The 24603-nt window shown below is 42.5% G+C and overlaps 1 protein-coding gene across 2 annotated transcripts in view; it reads right to left on the bottom strand.

The window, feature by feature from the left end:
• LOC137342759 (mannosyl-oligosaccharide 1,2-alpha-mannosidase IA-like) overlaps positions 1-24603 on the bottom strand; it is a 325275-nt gene that overhangs the window by 170728 nt on the left and 129944 nt on the right. For both annotated transcript variants that reach the window (XM_068006938.1, XM_068006937.1), the window contains exons 5-6: positions 20333-20427; positions 9507-9630 (exon numbers count right to left, since the gene is read on the bottom strand). In XM_068006938.1, coding sequence (XP_067863039.1) covers positions 9507-9630; positions 20333-20427 — 219 coding nt within the window. The remainder of the gene's footprint in view (positions 1-9506; positions 9631-20332; positions 20428-24603) is intronic.

Raw genomic sequence — 24603 nt, 5'->3', positions numbered from 1 at the left:
CCAGAAAACTGGAGAATTGCAAATGTTACACCCTTGTTCAAAAAAGGGTGTAAGGATAAACCCAGCAACTTTCGGCCAGTCAGTTTAACCTCGATGGTGGAGAAACATTTTAGAAACGATAATCCGGGACAGAATTAGCAGTCACTTGGACAAGTGTGGATTGAATCGGGAAAGACCGCAGAGATTTGTTAAAGGCAAATCGTCTTTAACTAACTTGAAAGAGTTTTTTGATGAGGTAACAAAGAGGGTAGATGAGGGCAATGCAGTTGATGTGGCGTGTATGGACTTTTAAAAGGCGTTTGATAAAGTGTCGCATGGTAGACTTGTCATCATGATTGCGGCCCATGGAATAAAGAGGGCAGTAGCAACATGGATACTCAATTGGCTAAGAGACCAGAAACAGAGAGCAGTGGTGAACGGTTGTTTTTTGGACTGGAGGGAGGTGTACAGTGGTGTTCCCCAGGGGTCGGTGCTGGGACCACTGCTTTTCTTGATATATATTAATCGCTTGGACTTGGTTGTACAGGGCACAATTTCAAAATGTGCAGATGACACAAAACTTGGAAGGGTAGTGAACAGTGAGGATTGTGATAGACTTCAAGAGGATATAGACAGGCTGGTGCATGGGCGGACACATGGCAGAGGAAATATAATGCAGAAAAATGCAAAGTGATACATTTTGGTAGGAAGAACGAGGAGAGGCAATATAAATTAGAAGGCACAATTCTAAAAGGGGTGCAGAAACAGAGATGTATGTGCACAAATCGTACGCTTTCTTAACCGCTTTCTCAATCTGCCCTGCCACCTTCAAAGATTTGTGCACATATATCCCTAGATCTCTCTGTTCATGCACCCCTTTTAGGATTGTACCCTTTAGTTTATATTGCCTCTCCTCATTCTTCCTAACGAAATGTATCACTTTACACTTTTCTGCGTTAAATTTCATCTGCCACGTGTCCGCCCATTCCACCAGCCTGTCTGTGACCTCTTGAAGTCTATTACTATCCTCCTCGTTGTTCACTACCCTTCCAAGTTTTATGTCAGCTGCAGATTTTGAAATTGTGCCCCGGATACCCAAGTGCAAGTTATTAATATGTCTCAAAAAAAAGCAATGGTCCTGGTACTGATCCCTGGGGAACACCATTGTATACCTCCCTTCAGTCTGAAAAACAACTGTTCACCACTACTCTCTGTTTCCTATTACTTCGTCCACTTTGTATCCATGCTGCTGCTGCCCCTTTTATTCCACGGACTTCAACTTTGATGACAAGCCTATTCTGCAGCACTTTATCAAACGCCTTTTGGAAGTCCATTTACACCACATCAACCGCATTGCCCTCATCGACGCTCTCCGTTACCTCATCAAAAAACTCAATCAAGTTGGTTAAACACTATTTGCCTTTAACAAATCCGTGCTGGCTTTCCTTAATTAATCCACACTTAGCCAAGTGACTGTTAATTTTGTCCCGGATTATCGTTTGCAAAAGTTTCCCCACCACCGAAGTTAAACTGACTGGCCTGTAGTTGCCGGGATTATCCTTCAACCCTATTTTGAACAAGAGTGTAACATTTACAATGCTCCAGTCCTCTAGCACTACCCCCGTATCTAAGGATGTTTGAAGGATTATGGCCAGCACCTCTGCAATTTCCAACCCTACTTCCCTCAGCAATGTCGGATGATCCCATCCGGACCGGGTGACTTATCTACTTTAAGTACAGCTAACCTTTCTAGTACCTCCTCTTTATCAATTTTTAGCCCATCCTGTATCTCAACTACCTCTTTACCAAGGATGAAGATGCTGCCAAAGTCACAATAAATGAAGAGGAGATCTATGCATGGAGGCAGAGGGCCTGGCCGAGGTACTAAATGAGTACTTTGCATCTGTCTTTACCAAGGAAGAAGATACTGCCAAAGTCACAGTCTCAACTGCCTCTTCTTTTACTGTGACTTTGCCCTGCCACCTTCAAAGATATCCCTAGATCTCTCCATATCTAAGGAGGATTAGAAGCTTGTGGCCAGAGCCTCTGCAATTTCCACCCTTACTTCCCTCAGTAACCTAGGATGCATCCCATCTGGATCGGATGACTTTTCTACTTTGAGTATTGCCAATCTTTTAAGTACCCCCTCTTTATCTATTTTTAACCTACACAATATCACTACTACCTCCTCCTTTACTGCTACAATGGCAGCATCCTCTTCTCTAGTGAAAGACGGATGCAAAGTACTCATTTAGTGCCTCAGCCATGCCCTCTGCCTCCACAAGAAGATCTCCTTTTTGTCCCTAATTGGTCCCACACTTCCTTTTACTATTTATATGTTTTATAAAAGACTTTTGGGTTCCCTTTTATTGTTGACATATGATCAATTGCGTCACGCTTGGCTCAGTGGTAGCACTCTCACCTCTGAGTCAGAAGCTTGCGGTTTCAAGTACCACTCCGGATACCTGAGCACGTAAACTAGGCTGACATTTCAATACTGAGGGAGTGCTGTATTGTAGGAGGTACTATCTTTTGGATTAGAAGTTAAACTGATGTCCTGTTTGCCCTCGCAGGGAAAGAGCCCATGGCACTTTTCAAAGAAGAGCAGGCGATTTCTCCTGGTGTCCTCGCTAACAGTTATCCCTCAATCGACACTAACAAAAAAAAACAGAATATCTGGTCATTTATCTCATTGCTGTTTGTGGGACTTTGCTGTGCACAAATTGGCTGCCACATTTCAGTACATTACAACAGTGACTACATTTCAAAAGTACTCCATTGGCTGTGATCAGCTTTGGGACATCCTGAGGTCATGAAAGGGGGTATATGAAGCAAGTTCTTTCTTTCTTATGCAATGTGAGATAGTAAAATATTAATGGAACTGAGGAAAATGGAAAAATAATTAAAATTAATTGGAATTTAGCAGTATTTAATTTGTATTTAAATTATATATAGACATAATTATACATATATTATATTTATATTAATTGAAAAATGATTCAAATTTGAAGACAGAGAGGCTAAAGGGCCAAGTTGGAGTCTGGATGCCTAATCTCACGAGCAAAAAAAAAATCAAATAGGGTCAAAAAATATTTTAAAAATCATAGTAAACTAGCCAAAAAATGCTTTAAAAGTAATCAGTTACATGGAAAGAGGAATCAGTTACATGGAAGCCTGATTTTGGACATTCTAGGATTCGGGTCTCCCGTTGGGGTCTGCTGTTGACATGTCGTTGGTTATGCACCCAAGAAAGAACCATAATCAATTTCTATCCCAACATGTTAAAAAAACGAACAAAGGAATTTCATACAAAGCATCATGTCTTGTCTTTGCGGGCTAGTTTATTATTATGGCTAAATTTAGCATTCCCTCAGCTCCCAGCAGGGAGCTGTACTTGAGAGGAGCACATGTTGGAGGAATCAAGTGTGATTCTCAACTGGAAGTGCAGGAGTGCTAACTTTAATCTATGTACCTTTTCCATGACCTCTTGATTTAATAATGCTGTAAATTAACTCATTGATTCTTTTGCTAACTTGATAATATAGATCAGTCTTTTCAGCTCATGTAACATATCTCAAATTCTACATGAGCTTCTCAAGGTTGCTTAAGCCCACATTAACCATCATGAACACCAACCATTAAAGATCACATGACAACTATTAAAAGAACAGGCAGTTCTGCTGATGTCTTGACCTATATTCCTAACACAACTGAAAAATTAATCATTCATCTCATTGCTGTTTGTGGGATTTTGTCGTGTACAAAATAGCTGCTGCATTTGCTCATGTAACAATTAGCAGAGATCAAATCACAGCATATGATAAGGCACTATATAATTGAAAGTCCTTTCTTCTTTGATCTTTTTACATTTATGTTTACCGACACGACATGGAGCGACTGTTGTTTAGATTATGTGAAGTGAATTTCAATGCTAAAACATCGAGGGGTAGAATTTCCACGCCATTTTCAGTGTGTAATTGGGGCAAGTAACATTTTTTGGCAGCAAAACGGGGCAAAGGCTGTTTGCATTGGTTTTCCGTCCCAAAATCAAGCCTCCCATATTCCCTTGCACTAATTGGCCCTTCCTGTGATCTGCTTACGAGTCCTGAGTGACCTCATTTACATAAATTATAATGCGAGCCAATAGCACTACAGCTGTCTGCTTTCCAATAGCAAAGCACCTGGGGAGAGTTAGACGGAGAATGAAAAGGCTGTTCCCAGGATCAGCTGAGACAAGCGTTAGTGAGCAGTTTATGAGCCTGAAGAGTGTGGCGAGTTGCAGTAGCAATTTCTGCAGCTGGGAAACACTTTTTGTAGTGATTCTTTTGGCATCCTGCCTACACACAGCTGGGTTTGCTTCTCAGTGCTTCTGATAGTATGAGACCACCGGGAGATTTTCACCCTTCTCCCTCACCGACACTCACAGTCAGGGCTTCTCACGAGCAGATATGGCATTAACTCTGAGCATATCCCCATATTCCCTGGGAATGTGGCACTCACAAACTGGTACTCAGTGTTGAATACCAGTAAGGGTGTTGACACCTTGGGGAAGTGCAGTCAGGAGCAAATCCATGGCACCATGGGAGACTTGGTTGCACAGTGGGGCAAGAGAAATGCAGCTGTTTTAGGGGATTGGATAGTCAGGGGAATAGACAGGCGTTTTTGCAACCCCCAACGTGAGCCGCATGGTGTGTTGCCTCCCTGGTGCCAGGGTAAAGGACATTGCTGAGAGGGTGCAGAACATTTTGAGGGGGAAGGGGAACAGCCAGAAGCCATGGTCCATGTGGGAACCAATGACATAGGAAGGAAAAGGATCAAGGTCCTGCAGTCAGAGTTTCAGGAGCTAGGGAGGAAGTTTAAAAAGCAGGACCTCAAAGGTAGTAATCTCTGGATTACTCCCAATGCATGTGCTAGTGAACAGAGGGATAATTCAGGATTATGCATGGCAGGAACAATAGTGCAGGAGGGAGGGCTTCTGATTTCTGGGACATTGGGAACAGTTCTGGGGCAGGAGGGATCTGTTCAAGATGGATGGGTTGCACCTCAACAGAGCTGGGTCTAATGTCCTCATGGAGAGGTTAACTAGTGCTATGGGGGAGGGTTGAAACTAATTTCAGACCTGCCCTAACCCACCCATTTCCGCTTTTCAATGGGGCAGGACAAGGGGCGGGCAACCAACCTGCTCTCAGGAAGCGGGTTGGTCACTAAAACCTTTCGAGGATGTTGCAGGCCTCCCTTTTGAAAGGTTTTGTGATTTCAACCTCTGAGGGCCGGGATTCCCGGGCTTTCTCCTTAACGCCACGTGAGAGGAGGTGAGAAGGCCTGAAACTGCAGTTAAGTGCATTTAAAGCATTGCTTGTGGGCCCAGAGGAGCAGGAGTGCTTCCCCCAGGCCCATCAAGCCTACCTACAGCGACCTCCTCAACGATTGCACCCCTCCTCCCCAACAATTGAGGACCCCCGCGATGACTGCTGATCCTGACCCCTCCCCCGCGCCGCCCCTGATGACTGACACCCCCATGACCCCGATCCCCTTCCGATGACTGACCCCACCCCCCATAATGGCTGAACTCCAATGACTGACCCCCCCCCCCCGATGACCCCCATGCCTACCTGATGCCCCCATGCCCACACACCCCCCACCATCCATACAATCCATTACCTGAACACTTACCTGAAGACGTCCTCTTCCTTGCTCTGCCCCCGTCCAACTGAGACCAGCCTGTCAAACAGGCTGGCAAACCAACAGATAAAAATAAAAGACACTCTTACGTCAAAATCATAAAGACATCGAGAAACCTGTACTTCCGAGTTTCCTGTTCGCGATTTGAACCCCCTGGCCCCTTCCTGGCTCCGGGCTAAAATCCTGGCCATAGAGATTAAAATGAAACAGAAAAAGGAGGCTTAGGATGAATGTAAGGTTCATAATACAGTAGAGAGCGATGCTGAATACAGAAATTACAGAGGAGATCGAGAAAGGGAATAAGAGGGGAAAAGACTAGAGAGTATGTGAATAGATTAGCGGCTAACATAAAAGGGAATCCAACATTTTTTTTTTACAAACATATAAATAGTAAAAGGGTAGTCAAAGGAAGCGTGGGACCGATTCAGGACAAAAAAGGAGATCTTCTTGTGGAGGCAGAGGGCACGGATGAAGCACTAAATGAATACTTTGCATCCATCTTCCCCAGAGAAGAGGATGCTGCCATTGTAGCAGTAAAGGAGGAGCTAGTAGCGATATTGTGTAGGATAAAAATAGATAAAGAGGGGGTACTTAAAAGATTGGCAGTACTCAAAGTAGAACAGTATGGTCCAGATGGGATGCATTCTAGATTACTGAGAGAAGTAAGGGTGGAAATTGTGGCGGCTTTGGCCACAATCTTCCAATCCTCCTTAGATATGGGGATGGTGCCAGAGGACTGGAGGATTGTAAATGTCACAGCCCTGTTCAAAAAACGTGGCACTTTATCACACGCTTTTTGAAAATCCAAATACGCCACATCAACTGCATTGCTCTCATCTACCCTCTCTGTTACCTCATCAAAAAACTATTCAAGTTAGTTAAACACGATTTGCGTTTAACAAATCCATGCGGTCTTTCCCTAATCAATCCACACTCGTCCAAGTGACTGTTAATTCTGTCCTGGATTATCGTTTCCAAAAGTTTCCCCACCACCGAGGTTAAACTGACTGGTCTATAGTTCCTGGGTTTATCTTTACACCCTTTTTTGAACAAGGGTGTAACATTTGCAATTCTATAGTCCTCTGGCACTACCCCGGAATCTAAGGATGTCTGGAAGATTATGGCCAATAGCTCCGCAATTTCCTCCCTTACTTCCCTCAGCATCCTGGGGTGCATCCCATCTGGACCAGGTGACTTTCTATTTTAAGTACAGCTTGCCTTTCGAGTACCTCTTCCTTATCAAGTTTTAGCCCATGCAGTGTCTTAACTATATCTTCCTTTACCGAGATTCTGGCAGCATCTTCTTCCTTGGTTAAGTATGGGCTGATAAATGAAAGTCAGCGTGGATTTGTTAAAGGAAAATCACGTTTGACTAACTTGATTGAGTTCTTTGATGAAGTAATGGAGAAGGTTGATGAGGGTAGTGCAGTTGATGTTGTGTACATGGATTTTCAAAAGGCATTTGATAAAGTACCACATAATAGACTTGTTAGCAAAATTAAAGCCCATGGGATTAAAAGGGACAGTGGCAGCATGGATACAAAATTGGTTAGGCAACAGAAAGTGGGAAGTAGTGGTCAACGGTTGTTTCTCAGACTGGTGGGGTGTATACAGTGGTGTTCCCCAGGGGTCAGTATTAGGACCACTACTCTTGTTGATATATATTGATGACCTGGACTTGTAGTAAACAATGTAAAGGATAGTAACAGACTTCAGGAGGACATAGACAGACTGGTGAATTGCTACACCACTGTTCAAAAAAGGGGAGGAAATGTGAGACAGAGAAGTGTGAAGTGATGCATTTTGGAAGGAAGAATGAGAGGCAATATAAACTAAATTGTACAATTTTAAATGGGGTTCATGAACAGAGAGAACTGGGGATGCACATACACAAATCTTTGAAGGTGGCAAGATGCCATGTTGAGAATGCTGTTAAAAAAGCACATGGGGTCCTGGGCTTTATTAACAGAGGCGTAGAGTATAAAAGCAAGGAAGTTATGCTAAGCCTTTATAAAACACTGGTTAGGCCTCAGCTGGAGTATTGTGTTCAATTCTGGGCACCACACTTTAGGAAGGATGTCAAGGCCTTAGAGAGGGTGCAGAAGAAATTTACTAGAATGGTACCAGGGTTGAGGGACTTCAGTTATGTGGAGAGACTGGAGAAGCTGGGGTTGTTCCCCTTAGAACAGATAAGGTTAAGGGGAGATTTGATAGAGGTGTTCAAAATCATGAATGGTTCCGAAAGAGTAAATAAGGAGAAACTGTTTCCAGTGGCAGAAGGGTCAGTAACCAGAGGTCACAGATTTAAGGTGATTGGCAAAAGAGCCAGAGGTAACATGAGGAAACATTTTTTTACGCAGCGAGTTATAATGATCTGGAGTGGACTGCCTGAAAGGGTGGTGGAAGCAGGTCCAATTGTAACTTTCAAAAGGGAATTGGATAAATACTTGAAGGGAAAAAAATTACAGAGCTATGGTGAAAGAGCAGAGGAATGGAACTAATTGGATAGCTCTTTCAAAGAGCCGGCACAGGCACGAAGGGCCGAATGGCCTCCTCCTGTGCTGTACCAACTATGATATCCCTGTGTGCCATTATCATGGAAAACGAAGAAGAGCTGTACAGGATGGAGCAAAGACAAATCAGGCAGCATTCAGGGATGATGGACCCCATTAGATACTATCCCATCCCATATACAGACAAGGTCATATAAGGACCTTACCAAGGAGATGTTTTTACAAAGTGTGCACTTCACCAAAGTGGCAATTACCACATGAGGCCCCGCAGCCACGGTTATCTATCTGCACTGTTCTGTCTATTATAGTGCTGACCACACTCAACTTTTATGACACAGGGGCATTTCAGGCAGCCACGGAGGGATCTCTGTAATATCAGCCAGGGTGCAGTACGGACCTGCAATCGTAAGGTGACTGACACACTTTACAGGTGAGCTGGGAGCTGGTCAAGTTTGGCATCGCAACAAGACAGCAGTGACATTGGATCATTCAGTTTTACAATGTTGCTGGCTTTTCCAAGGTCCAGGGACAATCAATAGCACCCACACTGCTTTGTAAGCTCCTATAGAAACCTGCTCAACTTCTTCAATAGGAAGAGCTTCCACTACCTGAACATACTGATTGTGTGACAACATGCAAAGGATCCTATATGCCAACATGAGTTAAGCTGGAAGTTGTCATGGTGCTTTCAACCGTTGAAATCCAATCCTCTCTGACCTCTTCAGGGAAGAGAATCATATCAAAGGATGGCTTGTGGGTGACAAAGCCGATCCCCTGCTCCCATGGATAATGACTCCACTGAGAATAGCTTGAACAACAGAGGAGCGCTTCTTTGAGGCACATGGCTCTACCAGAGCTGTCATCAAGAGGACCATTGGGAGTTACAGGGATTATCTCATTGCTTAGACAGGTCTGGAAGGGCTCTGCATGGTTGTCGTCTGCTGTGTCCTTCAAAACTTTGCCATATAAAAATGTCTGCACTTGGGACATTTTTGGGGAGACAGCTGTAGCTGCTTTTGAGACAGAACTACATGGAGGAGAGCATAATCACAACTTTCAATAAAAAAAGATTCATACAGAAAAAACAGCTGGGGTTTTTCTGCTTCTGCACTTCACAGCCTGAGATTTCCCAGCCATTAAAGCAAATGGGCAGAAAACCGTGGGCTGGTGAGGGTAGAAGTGGAAAACCCCAACCTCAATCTCCAGGGCATCAGTGCTGAAAGCATTGTTGGTATTATACTATAGTGTAGAATCAGAGATTGAACTGCTGAAGCTTGACTATAAAATGTAGCATGTTTGAAGACCTACGATTGCCAGCTTATCATGACGTACCTTTTCAGCAAACTTTGGATTACCTGACACCTCACTCAGGTGCATGAACTCCAAGTGTAAGGTGCCAAACTCTGCCAGAATGCTACTTCCCCCTGAGGCCCAGCCCCAGTTCCGACCAACACCACTGCAAAACACAAATATAAGAATCTTAACGGTTTCATTCAGGAAGAAAGTATGATCCAATCTACACCAATGTAAAACATTTGCAAAGGGTGCCTACCTGGAGAGATTACTGGAACACTACATTCAGAGTTTTGAACAAACCGTAAATCAAAAACAAATGAAAGTATTTTTAATGGGATAACTGTCCCTCTTCTTTGGTAAGAGGGAATCAAAGTCCACAAGCAGGTATAGGACAGACTGTAGTCACAAGGGGGAAAGAAAATGGGGGCAACCAAATCATAAAACTGAAAAAGTACAGTAGAGCGATAAACATAGCAAATCAGTGCTATGGCTGATGAGCTCCATATAAAAAGAATGGAAGTGAGATAGGATTACAGCTATCTTGTATCTTATTGTTTTATTGTATTTAACAACAATGTACCATCACTGTTTAATGGACAAAGTCAGTGGTGGGGAAACTTTTAGAGACAATAATCCGGGTCAAAATTAACTGGCACTTGGAAAAGTGTGGGCTAATAAATGAAAGTCAGCACGGATTTATTTGTTAAAGGAGAATTGTTTTTGACGAACTTGATTGAGTTCTTTGATGAAGTAACGGAGAGGGTTGATGAGGGCAGTGCGGTTGATGTTGTGTATATGGACTTTCAAAAGGCATTTGATAAAATATAAGCAAAATTAAAGCCCATGGGATTAAAGGGACAGTGACAGCGTGGATACAAAATTAGCTAAGGGACAGAAAGCAGAGAGTAGTGGTAAACAGTTGTTTTTCAAACTGGAGGGAAGTATACAGTGGTGTTCCCCAGGGGTCAGTCTTAGGACCACTGCTCTTTTTGATATATATTAATGATCTGGACTTGGCTATAGAGGGTATAATTTCAAAGTTTGCAGATGACACGAAACTTGGAAATATGTTAAACAATGTGGAAGATACTAACAGACTTCAGGAGGACGTAGACAGACTGGTGAAATGAGCAGACACATGACAGATGAAATTTAACACAGAGGAATGTGAAGTGATACATTTTAGTAGGAAGAATGAGGAGAGGCAATATAAACGAAATGTTAAAATTTAAGGGGAGTGCAGGAACAAAGAGACCTGGGAGTGTAGGTACTAAAATTTTTGGAGATAGCAGGACAAGTTGAGAAGGCGGTTAGAAAAGCATATGGGATCCTAGGCTTTATTAATAGATGCACAGAGTACTAAAGCAAGGAAGTTATGCTACACCATTATAAATCACTGGTCAGGCCTCAGCTGGAATAGTGTGTTCAATTCTGGGCACCACACTTTAGGAAGGATGTCAAGGCCTTAGAGAGGGTGCAGAAGAGATTTACTAGAATGGTACCAGGGATGAGGGACTTCAATTATGTGGAGAGCCTGGAGAAGTTCTCCTTAGAACAGAGAAGATTAAGGGGAAATTTGATAGAGTTGTTCAAAATCATGAATGGTTTTGACAGAGTAAATAAGGAAAAACTGTTTCCAGTGGCAGAAGGGTCAGTAACCAGAGGACACAGATTTAAAGTGATCATATAAATTTATGGCACAGAAGGAGGCCATTCGGCGCATCCTGCCTGAGCCAGCTGAGAAAGAGCTATCATGCCCAACCCACTGTCCAGCACTTGGTCCATAGCCATGTAGGTTATGGCACTTGAAGTGCATATCCAAGTACTTTTTAAATGTGATGAGGGTTTCTGCCTCTACCACCCTTTCAGGCAGTGAGTTCCAGACCCTTACCGCCCTCAAAAAGAAGGGACCTAATACTGAGCCCTGCAGAACTCCACTGGAAACAGTCTTCCAGTCACAAAAACACCCGTCGACCATTACTCTTTGCTTTCTGTCACTGAGCCAATTCTGGATCCAACTTGCCACTTTCCCTTGGATCCCATGGGCTTTTACTTTTTTGACCAGTCTGCCATGTGGGACCTTGTCAAAAGCCTTGCTAAAATCCATGTAGACTACATCAAAGGCGCAACTCTCATTGAACCTCCTTGTTACCGCCTCAAAAAGTTAGTCAGACACGACCTTCCATGAACAAATCCATGCTGACCATCCTTGATTAATCCGTGCCTTTCTAAATGACAATTAATACTGTCCCTCAGAATTGATTCCAATAATTTGCCCACCACTGAGGTTAGGCTGACTGGCCTGTAATTACTCCGTCTATCGCTTTCTCCCTTTTTAAACAACAGTACAACGTTAGCAGTCCTCCATTCCTCCGGCACCATGCCTGTAGCCAGGGAGGATTGGAAAATGATGGTCAGAGTCTCTGCTATTTCCTCCCTTGCTTCTTTCAACAGCCTGGGATACATTTCATCCAGACCTGGCGATTTATCTACTACCTGGCGATTTATCGGCAAAAGAGACATGAGGAAACATTTTTTAAAAATGAACTGGAATGCACTGCCTGTAAGGGTGGTGGAAGCAGATTCAATAGTAACTTTCAAAAGGAAATTGGATAAATACTTGAAGGGAAAAAATTTACAGGGCCATGTGGAAAGAGCAGGGGAATGTGTCTAATTGGATAGCTCTTTCAAAGTGCTGGCACAGGCATGATGGTCTGAATGGCCTCCTCCTGTGCTGTAACTATGATACTATGAAAAACATCTTACTGAAACAATAAAAAAACATATTCAGGAGAGCACAGTGTAGTGGGATTAATTTTGGATTGTTCTAGCAAAGAGCAGGTGCAGATATGATGGGCAGAATGGCCTTTCTGTGCTATAACATTCTTTGGTTCTATGGTTCATCACTGTCACCTGGTTTGCCATTGTTTCTGTGCAACACAGCATGCTTCAGCTGGAAGGACAAGATTACTTTACCGAAGGGCTACATGTATGTAACTTCTAAAACACTGTTAACATTTATTGCAATCATTAGTAAATCACATCAACAGACTTCTATGGTAGGAATTTCATTTCAGTGATACTAATTTAACTTTTGTGCCACAGACTAACATTTTCTTCGCTGATCATAAATCTAGATTATTTAAATCCAATAAGTTTAATTAACTCCTCAAACTTGAGTAACTTACTTCTTCCCTGGGGGACACCACTGCATACTTCCCCCAGTCTGAAAAACATCTGTTCACCTCTATTCTCTGCTTTCTGTCCCTTAGCCCGTTTTGTATCCACGCTGCCACTGCCTTTAATTCTGCTAACAAGTTTATTACATGGTACTTCATCAAATGCCTTTTGAAAGTCCATATACACAACATCAACAAGTTCTAATATCTGCTCTATTACTACAAAGGTATTTCCTAACAACTTTATATGACAAAAACTACTTGAAAACAGAACAAAACCCAGAGGAGTCATGCCATAATAATGGATGCAAAAGTCTTGGGATAAATAGGCTACACACAGCTTATGTTACTTACAGCTTCTATGAATAGATGCTACGATTGTTCTATGTGACAGGTAGTTTCGGTCTCTATTCTAATCAATCACAATATTATTAAGTTTAGAGTAGTTATGAAAAAGGACAAGGAACAATCAAAGGTGAAGATACTCAACTGGAAGAGGGCAAATTTCAGTGAGCTGAAAAGGCATCTGGCCCAGGTGGATTGGAAACAAAGATTGGCAGGTAAAACAATAAATGTGCAATGGGAGGCTTTCAAGGAGGAGATAGTTCGAGTACAGAGTAGACACATTCTCATGAGGTGGAAAGGAAGAGCATTCAAAGCTAGAGCGCCCTGGATGACTAAAGAAATTGAGATTAAAATGGAACAGGAAAAGAAGGCTTTTCATAAATGTCAGGTTAATAATATGGTAGAGAATCAAGTTGAATACAGACAGTGTAGAGGAGAACTGAAAAAGAAAATAAGAGGGGGCAAAGAAAATATATGGGAAAAGATGGGTGGGTAACATAAAAGGGTACATTGAAGTCTTTTATAAACACATAAAGAGTAAAAGGACAGTCAAAGGAAAGGCTGGGCCGATTAGGAACCTAAAAGGAATCCTTCTTGTGGAGGCGGATGGTATGACTGAGGTACTAAATGAGTACTTTGCATCTGTCTTCACTAAAGGAGAAGGTTGTAGAGAAATTGGAAAGGATAAGAATAAAGAGGAGGTACTTAAAACGTTGGCAATGCTCAAAGTAGAAAATTCACCCGCTCCGATGGGGTGCATTCTAGGTTGCTGAGGGAAGTAAGGGTGGAAATAGCTGAGGCTCTGGCCACAATCTTTCAATCCTTCTTGGATATAGGCGTGGTGCCAGAGGACTGGGAGGTTGCAAATGTTACACACCTGTTCAAAAAAGGGGAGAGGGATAAACCCGGCATCTACACGCCAGTCAGCCTAACATCAGTGGTGGGGAAACTTTTACAGACAGTAATCCAGGACAAAATTAATCGTCACTTGGAAGAACATGGGTTAATAAATGATAGCCAACATGGATTTGTTAAAGGCAAATCATGTCTGACAAACTTGATTGAGTTCTTCAATGAAGGTAGTGCAGTTGATGTTGTGTGTTAGGGTAAAATTTGGGCTGTTGGGTTAAAGGCAAAGATGAAGTGACTATTGTGTGCATGGCTGCGGTCATTGCCCCAAGACCACACTGAAATGCGCTTTGTGCAGACCAGACTAACCCTAATTAAAAGCTTAAACATAACATATGACTACTAAACAAAATGGACTCTACTAAACAAAATGGATTCTGTGACTGTGGGAAAGACATTTAAAATGCTGAGTTTGTATATTCAGAAAACTGACTTACAGTCTGGGAATACAAAAGACATTTCACAACGAGCTGATAAAAACTACAAAACCAGACTGAATAGACAAAGACCATACTGTCTTAAGGTGATAACAGTTGTTTTAATATGATTGGAGGTCCGTGGTTGCTGTGCGGGCTTAATTGGCTAATGTGTAAACTAATCAAGACTAATAATGTAATAGCTGCTGAAAATCTGTATTTCAAAGATATAAAAAAAGCGTGACAACCATTTTGAAGTTGAGAAGTTAGTTGTGTGCGCTGCGGAGTGTCCAGTTCTTATCCCAAAGTACTTTGTCCAATAAACTGCATGTTGAATCTTTAAGTCTGACTCCGAGTGGTGATTTTCCCACAACATTGTGTATATGGACTTTCAAAAAGCATTTGATAAAGTACCACATAATAGACTTGTTAGCAAAATTAAAGCCCATGGGATTAAAGGGACAGTGATAGCATGGATACAAAATTAGCTCAGATGAAACTTAATGCAGAGAAGTGTGAAGTGATGCATTTTGGAAGGCAGAGGAGAGGCAATATAAACTAAGTGGTACAAATTTAAAGGGGGTGCAGGAACAGAGAGACCTGTGGATTCACATACACATGTCTTTGAAAATGGCAGGGCAAGTTGAGAAGGCTGTTTAAAAAGCATATGAGTTCCTTGGTTTTATAAATAGTGGCACAGAGTACAAAAGCAAGGAAGCTATGCTAAGCCTTTATAAATCACTGGCTAGACCTCAGCTGGAGTATCCAATTTTGGGCACCACACTTTAGGGAGGACATCAAGGCCTTAAAGGGTGCAGATGAAATATACTAGAATGGTACCAGGGATGAAGGGTTTCAGTTATCTGGAGAGAGTAGAGAAGCTGGGATTGTTCGCCTTAGAGCAGAGAATGTTAAGGAGTGACCTGAAAGAGGTCTTCAAGATTATGAAGGGTTCTAATAAGGTAAATAATGATAGATTGTCTTCACTGAATGATGCGATTATAACGAATGAACAAGGATGTATCCTTGGCTCCCTCCTCTTCCACATCTGCATGTTTCCACTTGGAAATATCATTCACAGGGACAGGGTCAGCTTCCATTTGTATGTTGATGATACCCTTCCCTTTACCCCACAACCCACTTCTGTGCTGTCAGGTAACCCATCTGGCATTAAGTCCAGAATATGTCAAAATTTCCACCAACTGACTGCCTTGAAGATCAAAGCCATAGTTTTTGACACCACACCATAAACTCTGCTCACTTGCCACCCACTCAATCCCCCCTCAACCACTCAATCAGATTTAATCAGGCTGTGTAAAAATCCAACTTCCTGCTGGCTCAGCTGAGTTTCAAACCCCACATCATTTCCATCACCAAGACCACTTCCTTCCACCGGTGAAACATCACCTAACTTTGTCCCTGCTTCATCTCCACTACTGCTGAAAACCTAACCCTAACTAAAAGCCTTCCTTCTGGCCTCCCATCCTCCAACTTGTCCAAAATTCAAACATGAATCTTGTTGTAAGGATGGATGAGGTTGCAAAGATACCTGAAGTGTAGGAATTTGAAGAAGCAATAGGTAAGTGGAAGTTCCAATCACGTCTCGCTTTCATCCCCACTGGCCTATTGACAACCCCTTTTAGAGTTGTGCCCTGTAGTATATATTGCCTCTCCTCGTTCTTCCTACTGAAGTGTATCACTTTGCATTTTTCTGCGTTAATTTCATCTGCCACGTGCCCGCCCATGCCACCAGCCTGTCCATATAGGAACATAGGAACAGGAGTAGGCCATTCAGCCCCTTGTGCCTGCTCCGCCATTTCATAAGATCATGGCTGATCTGTGATCTAACTCCATATAACCGCCTTTGGCCCATATCCCCTAATACCTTTGAATGCCAAAAAGCTATCTATCTCAGATTTAAATTTAGCAATTGAGCTAGTATCAATTGCCGTTTGAGGAAGAGAGTTCCAAACTTCTACCACCCTTTGTGTGTAGAAATGTTTTCTAATCTCGCTCCTGAAAGGTCTGGCTCTAATTTTTAGACTGTGCCCCCTACTCCTAGAATCCCCAACCAGCGGAAATAGTTTCTCTCTATCCACCCTATCCGTTTCCCTTAATATCTTATAAACTTTGATCAGATCACCCCTTAACCTTCGAAACTTGAGAGAATACAACCCCAATTTGTGTAATCTCTCCTCGTAACTTAACCCTTGAAGTCCGGATATCATTCCAGTAAACCTACGCTGCACTCCCTCCAAGGCCAATATGTCCTTCCGAAGGTGCGGTGCCCAGAACTGCTCACAGTACTCCAGGCCTTTATATCTGGAGGACTAGAGTACAAGGGGGCACAACTTCTGCCCCCTTGTACTCTAGTCCTCCAGATATAAAGGCCAGCATTCCATTAGCCTTCTTGATGATTATTTTCTGCACCTGTTCATGACACTTCAATGATCTATGCACCTGAACCCCAAACTCCCTTTGGACATCCACTGTTTTTAACTTTTTACCATTTAAAAAGTACCCTGTTCTATCCTTTTTTGATCCAAAGTGGATGACCTCACATTTGTCTACATTGAATTCCATTTGCCACAGTTTTGCCCATTCACCTAATCTATCAATATCGTTTTGTAATTTTATGTTTTCATCTACACTGCTTACAATGCCACCAATCTTTGTGTCATCAGCAAACTTAGATATGAGACTTTCTATGCCTTCATCTAAGTCATTAATAAATATTGTGAATAATTGAGGCCCCAAGACAGATCCCTGCGGGACAGCACTAGTCACATCCTGCCAATGTGAGTACCTTCCCATTATCCCTACTCTCTGTCGCCTTTCGCTCAGCCAACTTCCTAACCAAGTCCGTACTTTTCCCTCGATTCCATGGGCTTCTATCTTAGCTAACAGTTTCTTCCTTCTGGAAGTCCACATAAATAACATCCATTGACATTCCCCTGTCCACTACTTTAGTCACCTCTTCAAAAAATTCAATCAGGTTTGTCAGGCACGACCTACCTTTCACAAATCCATGCTGGCTCTCTCTGATTAACTGAAAATTCTCATGGTGTTCAGTCACCCTATCCTTAATTATAGACTCCAGCATTTTCCCCACAACAGATGTTAGACTAACTGGTCTATAATTCCCTGGTTTCCCTCTCTCTCCTTTCTTAAAAAGCGGAGTGACATGTGCAATTTTCCAATCCAGAGGGACAGTTCCTGAATCTAGAGAATTTTGAAAGATTATAGTTAGGGCATCTGCAATGTGCTCACCTACTTCCTTTAAAACCCTGGGATGGAAACCATCTGGTCCTGGGGATTTGTCACTCTTTAGTGCTATTATTTTCTTCATTACTGTTGCTTTACTTATGTTAATTTTATCGCGTCCCTGTCCCCAATTCAATATTAGTTTTCTTGGGATTTCCGGCATGCTATCCTCTTTTTCGACTGTAAATACTGATGCAAAGTAATCGTTCAACATGTCCGCCATTTCCCCATTGTCAATGACAATATCCCCACTTTCAGTTTTCAAGGGGCCAACACTACTCCTGACCACCCTCTTTTTCCTAATATAACTATAAAAGTTCTTCGTATTGGTTTTGATATCCCTTGTAAGTTTCTTTTCATACTCTCTTTTTGTAGCCCTTACTATCCGTTTTGTGACCCTTTGTTGATCTTTGTATCTTTCCCATTCGCCAGGATCTGTGCCATTTTTTGCCTTTTTGTATGCCCTTTCCTTATGTCTTATACTGTCCCTTACCTCTTTAGTTATCCATGGCTATTTTTTTCGGCAAGTAGAGTTCTTGTCCCTCAGGGGTATAAACCGATTCTGTATCACGTTAAATGTTTCTTTAAACATTTCCCACTGATTATCAGTTGTTTTACCCATTAACAGATTTGCCCAGTTTACTGTGGACAGTCTCTGTCTCATCCCATTGAAGTCGGCCTTACCCAAGTCTGGAATCTTAGCAGCTGACTCACTTTTTTACTTTTCAAACACTACATTGAACTCAATCATGTTATGATCGCTATTGGATAGATGTTTGCGTACAGTTAAGCCATTAACTAAATCTGGTTCATTACTCATTACTAAATCTAGTATGGCTTGCCCCCTTGTTGCCTCTAGGACATACTGCTGTAGAAAACTATCCCGAACACACTCAAGAAATTCACTACCTTTCTGACAGTTGCTCGTCTGCTTTTCCCAATCTTTGTGAAGGTTGAAGTCCCCCATTAAGACCACTATGCCTTTCTTACATGCTTGTGTAAGTCTGTCACAATCCTCCTCACTTTTTACTACCCTTCCAAGATTTGTGTCATCTGCAAATTTTTAAATTGTGCCATGTACACCCAAGTCCAAGTCATTATTAATATAATTCAAGAAAAGCAATGGTCCCAGCACTGACCCTGGGGAACTCCACTGTACACTTCCCTCCAGTTCGAAAAACAACCGTTCACCACTACTCTCTGTTTCCTGTTACTTAGCCAATTCTGTATCCATGTTGCTACTGCCCCCTTTATTCCATGGGCAGCAATCTTGATGATAAGCCTACCATGTGGCACTTTATCAAACGCCTTTTGAAAGTCCATATGCACAACATCAACTGCATTGCCCTCATCTACCCTCTCTGTTACCTCATCAAAAAACTCTATCAAGTTAGTTAAACACGATTTGCCTTTAACAAATCCATGCTGGCTTTCCCTAATCAATCCACCCTCGTCCAAGTGATTGTTAACTCTGTTCCGGATTATTGTTTCTAAAAGTTTTCCCACCACTGAGGTTAAACTGACTGGCCGACAGTTGCTCGGTTTATCCTTACACCCTTTTTTGAACAAAGGTGTAACATTTGTAATTCTCCAGGCCTCTATCTAGGAATATTTGGAAGATAGCAAGTACCTCCGCAATTTCCATCCTTATTTCCCTCAGCAACCTCGGATGCATCCCATCCAGACCGTGTGACTTATCTACTTTAAGTACAGCCAGCCTTTCTAGTACCTCTTCTTTATCAATTTTTAGCCCATCCAGTATCTCAACTATATCTTCCTTTACTGAGACTCTGGCAGCATCTTCTTCCTTGGTAAAGACAGATGCAAAATACTCATTTAGTACCTCAGCCATGCCCTCTGCCTCCATAAATAGATCTCCTTTATGGTCCCTAATCGGTCTCACCCCTCCTCTTACTACCTGTTTACTGTTTACATGCCTATCGAAGACTTTTGGATTCCCTTTTATGTTGTCCGCTAGTCTATTCTCATACTATCTCTTTGCCCCTCTTATTTTCTTTTTCACTTCCCCTCTGAACTTTCTATATTCTGCCTGCTTCTCACTTGTGTTATCAACCTGACAGCTGTCATACGCCCCTTTTTTCCGTTTCATCTTACTCACTATCTCTTTTGTCATCCAGGGAGCATTTGCTTTGGTTGCCCTACCTTTCTGCCTCGTGGGAATGTACCTGAACTGTACCCAAATCATCTCCTCCTTAAAGGCCGTCCATTGTTCAATTACAGTTTTGCCTGCCAATCTTTGATTCCAATTTACCCGGGCCAGATCCGTTCTCATCCCATTGAAGTTGGCCTTCCTCCAATTGAGTATTTTTACTTTAGAGTGGTCCGTGTCCTTTTCCATAGCCATTAAACCTTATGATACTATGATCGCTGCTCCCTAAATGCTCTCCCACTGACACTTGCTCCACTTGGCCCGCCTCATTCACGAGGTCAGTGACGCTCTGGGACATGATGGTTAGTAATGGGGCCATGAACCAGAAGGAGGTAGGAGGAGTTGTTAGAGAGTTGGCGAGTGGGAATGTGATGTAAAATGCCCTCTTATTCCCATTGCTTGCACAAAAGTAAGTGATGTGAAATCATTAACTATCCACACTGAAAATTCCAAGAATTTTTAGTTATTTCAAGAATAAAGGGTAGAGCTGTCTTTTGAGGAAGATGCAATCGTATTAAGTATTATTCTAATGAATGTAATTCACCCTGAGTTTATTCTACTTGAATTTGGGCATCTTACCTGCGGAGGTTTATCAAGGCCCAGGGAATGCCTGTGGGGGTGTTGAATGCTGGCAATAGTTTCTCTCCTAGTTCAATTGATTTCATCTTGAATAACTGCAACAGAGAGAACACAATAATTGACATTAAAGTACAAAAAATGTCAAAAAGTTATTTTCTTGAAGATAATCCAGACATTTTTTTATAGTTTTGAGGTACACTATCCTAAAGATTGCACTGGATGGCCAATTTGAACTTTTTTTTGTGCAATAACAATCAGGGTACATACAAACATACGAATTAAGAACAGGAGTAGGCCATTTGGCCCCTCAAGCCTGCTCTGTCATTTGATAGGATCATGGCTGATCTGATTGTGATCTCAACCCTATTTTCCCGTCTAACTACTATAACCTTTGACTCCCTTGTTAATCAGGAATCTATCTAACTCAGCCTTAAAAATATTCAATGACCCCCCCACCAAGGGTAAAATTTCCTTCTGACCCTCCTCATGTTTGGGCAGAGATCAACAACTTTCACTCATAGTAGTGGTTCTTTAGTGGCTTTGCCCATGGAAAGCCAGGACAAAAGGAAATTTCCCTCCGAGTGCATTAGTGACGCTGTGGGTACGGGTACAGGGTCTGTAGCCTCTGGAGTTTCATTTGGTGGTAGAAGTGTGCAGCTGCAGGCTGTTTTAGGACCCCTCTGCCAAATTGGACTGCCCCAAGAGGAGAAGGCGCTGGGCCTGCTCTGCTTGGTTTTCCTATTGTGGACGCGACCTAGCAAGCGGCTGCCACCAAAAAGATAGGTAAAAAAAATGTTTTAAAGCCCAAAATTGATCCATTGGGAATGGGTGATCTACATCTGGAGGCGCGATAGGTGTTGGCAGTTTACCCAAAGTCTTCAAATCAAGCCCAAGGCCAATTTAGTGCAAGCCTCCTGGTTATGGATTGATACAGGGCTATAGCGCACTGAAAACGAGCCACTATTAATTTCTAGCCCGAGAGTCAGTTCGGACAAAAAAAAAATCAAGAAAATAGGAGTAGCTATAAATATGAACAAAAAAAATTAAATGCACTTGTTGCAATTCTTAGACTAGGGAATAAATTAGAAGCAATTATTGAGTTACATTGAAACTACAGCACAGAAACAGGCCATTTGGCCCAACTGGTCTATGCCACCATTTATGCTCCACACGAGCCTCCTCCCTCCCTACTTCATCTAACCCTATCAGGATACCCTGCTATTCCTTTCTCCCTCATGTGTTTATCTAGCTTCCCCTTCAATGCATCTATACTATTTGCCTCAACTATTCCTTGTGGTAGTGCGTTTCACATTCTTACCAGTCTTTAAGAACATAAGAAATAGGAGCAGGAGTGAGCCACATGGCCCCTCAAGCCTGCCCTGCCATTCAGTAATATCATGGTTGATCTTCAACTTCAACTCCACTTTCCTGCCTGATTCCCACATCTCTTGATTCTCGGAGTCCAAAAATCTATCGATCTCAGCTTTGAACATACTCAACGACTCAGCATCCACAGCCCTCTGGGGTAGAAAATTCCAAAGATTCACAACCCTCTGAGTAAAGAAATTTCTCCTCATCTCAGTATTAAATGGCCGACCCCTTATCCTGAGACTATTCCCTAGTTCTAGACTCTCCAGTCAGGGGAAACAGCCTCTCAGCATCGACCCTGTTAAGCCCCCAGAGAATCTCTCATTCTTCTAAACTCCAGAGAATATAGGCCCATTCTACTCAATCTTTCCTCATAGGACAAACCACTCATCCCAGGAATCAATCCAGTGAACCTTGCCTCCAAGACAAGCATAATTATATGGATTTTAGCAAGGCTTTTGATAAGGTTCCACATGGAAGACTGGTCAAAAAAGTAAAAGGGGAGGGCAAACAAGGCAAGGGAGTACACAATAAATGGGAGGATACTGAAAGGTGTAGAGGAAGTGAAGGACCTTAGAGCGCATGTCCACAGATCCGTGAAGGTAGCAGGACAGGTAGATAAGGTGGTTAAGAAGGCATATGGAATACTTTCCTTTATTAGCCGAGGCATAGAATATAAGAGCAGGGAGGTTATGCTGGAACTGTATAAAACATTGGTTAGGCCACAGCTTGACGACTGTGTGCAGTTCTGGTCACCACATTACAGGAAGGATGTAATTGCACTAGAGAGAGTACAGAGGAGGTTTATGAGGATGTTGCCAGGACTGGAGAATTTTAGCTGTGAGGAAAGATTGGATAGGCTGGGGTTGTTTTCTTTGGAACAGAGGAGGCTGAGGGGAGATTTAATTGAGGTGTACAAAATTATGAGGGCCCTGGATAGAGTGGATCGGGAGGAACTATTTCCCTTAGCAGAGAGGTCAATAACCAGCGGGCATAGATTTAAAGTAATTGGTAGAAAGATTAGAGGGGAGCTGAAGAAAAGGTTTTTCACCCAGAGGGTGGTAGGGGTCTGGAACTCACTGCCTGAAATGCTGGTAGGGGCAGAAACCCTCAACTCATTTAAAAAGTACCTGGATGTGCACCTGACGTGCCATAACCTACAAGGCTACCGACCAAGTGCTGGAAAGTGGGAATAGGCTGGGTGGTTCTTTATTGGCCGGCATGGACACAATGCGCCGAATGGCCTCCTTCTGTGCTGTAAATTTTCTATGATTCTATCCTTCCTTAGGTAAGGAGACCAAAACTGGACATTGTACTCCAGGTGTGGTCTCACCAAAGCCCTGTACAATTGTACCAAGACTTCCTTAATCTTATACTCCAACCGCTTTGAAATAAAGGCCAACATACCATTTGCCTTCCTAACTGCATGCTGTACCCGCATGTTAACTTTCTGTGTTTCGTCGACAAGGAGACCCAAATCAGCTCTGAACTCCAACATTTAATAGTTTCTCACCGTTCAGGAGAAACGTCTTTGGGTGAAGACGTTACTCCTGAATTCCCTATTGAATATATTAGCGACTATTTTATATTTATGACCTCTAGTTTTGGACTTCCCCACAAGTGGAAACATTTGCTCTACGTCAACCCTATCAAAATCTTAAAGACCTCGATCAGGTCTCAGCCTTCTCTTTTCGAGAGAAAAGAGTCCCAGTCTGTTCAGCATTTCCTGATAAGAATATATTCACTCAGTTCTGGTATCATCCTTGTGAATCTTTTTTGCACCCTCTCCAATACCTCTATATCTTTTTTATAATATGGAGACCAGAACTGTGCACAATACCACAAGTGTGGTCTAACCAAGGTTCTATACAAATGTAATGTAACATAGGAACAGGAGTAGGCCATTCAGCCCCTCATGCCCGCTCCGCCATTTGATAAGATCATGGCTGATCTGTGATCTAACTCCATATACCTGCCGTAGGCCCATATCCCTTAATACCTTTGAATGCCAAAAAGCTATCTATCTCAGATTTAAATTTAGCAATTGAGCTAGTATCAATTGCCGTTTGAGGAAGAGAGTTCCAAACTTCTACCACCCTTTGTGTGTAGAAATGTTTTCAAATCGCACTCCTGAAAGGTCTGGCTCTAATTTTTAGACTGTGCCCCCTACTCCTAAAATCCCCAACCAGCGGAAATAGTTTCTCTCTATCCACCCTATCTGTTCCCCTTAATATCTTATAAACTTCAATCAGATTACCCCTTAACCTTCGAAACCCGAGAGAATACAACCCCAATTTGTGTAATCTCTCCTCGTAACTTAACCCTTGAAGTCCGGGTATCATTCTAGTAAACCTATGCTGCACTCCCTCCAATGCCAATATGTCGTTCCGAAGGTGCAGTGCCCAGAACTGCTCACAGTACTCCAGGTGCAGTCTAACCAGGGTTTTGTATAGCTGCAGCATAACATCTGCCCCCTTGTACTCTAGTCCTCCAGATATAAAGGCCAGCATTCCATTAGCCTTACTGATTGTTTTCTGCACCTGTTCATGACACTTCAATGATCTATGTACCTGAATCCGTAGGTCCCTTTGGACATCCACTGTTTTTAACTTTTTACCATTTAAAAAGTACCCTGTTCTATCCTTTTTTGATCCAAAGTGGATGACCTCACATTTGTCTGCAATGAATTCCATTTGCCACAGTTTTGCCCATTCACCTAATCTATCAATATCGCTTTGTAATTTTATGTTTTCATCTACACTGCTTACAATGCCACCAATCTTTGTGTCATCGGCAAACTTAGATATGAGACTTTCTATGCCTTCATCTAAGTCGTTAATAAATATTGTGAATAATTGAGGCCCCAAGACAGATCCCTGCGGGACTCCACTCGTCACATCCTG

The sequence above is a fragment of the Heptranchias perlo genome, chromosome 26 (genome assembly GCF_035084215.1).
Source record: "Heptranchias perlo isolate sHepPer1 chromosome 26, sHepPer1.hap1, whole genome shotgun sequence".
Taxonomy (NCBI): Eukaryota; Metazoa; Chordata; class Chondrichthyes; order Hexanchiformes; family Hexanchidae; genus Heptranchias; species Heptranchias perlo.
Note: the sequence above shows the minus strand (reverse complement) of the source record. Positions and strands in the feature narration are given on the sequence as shown.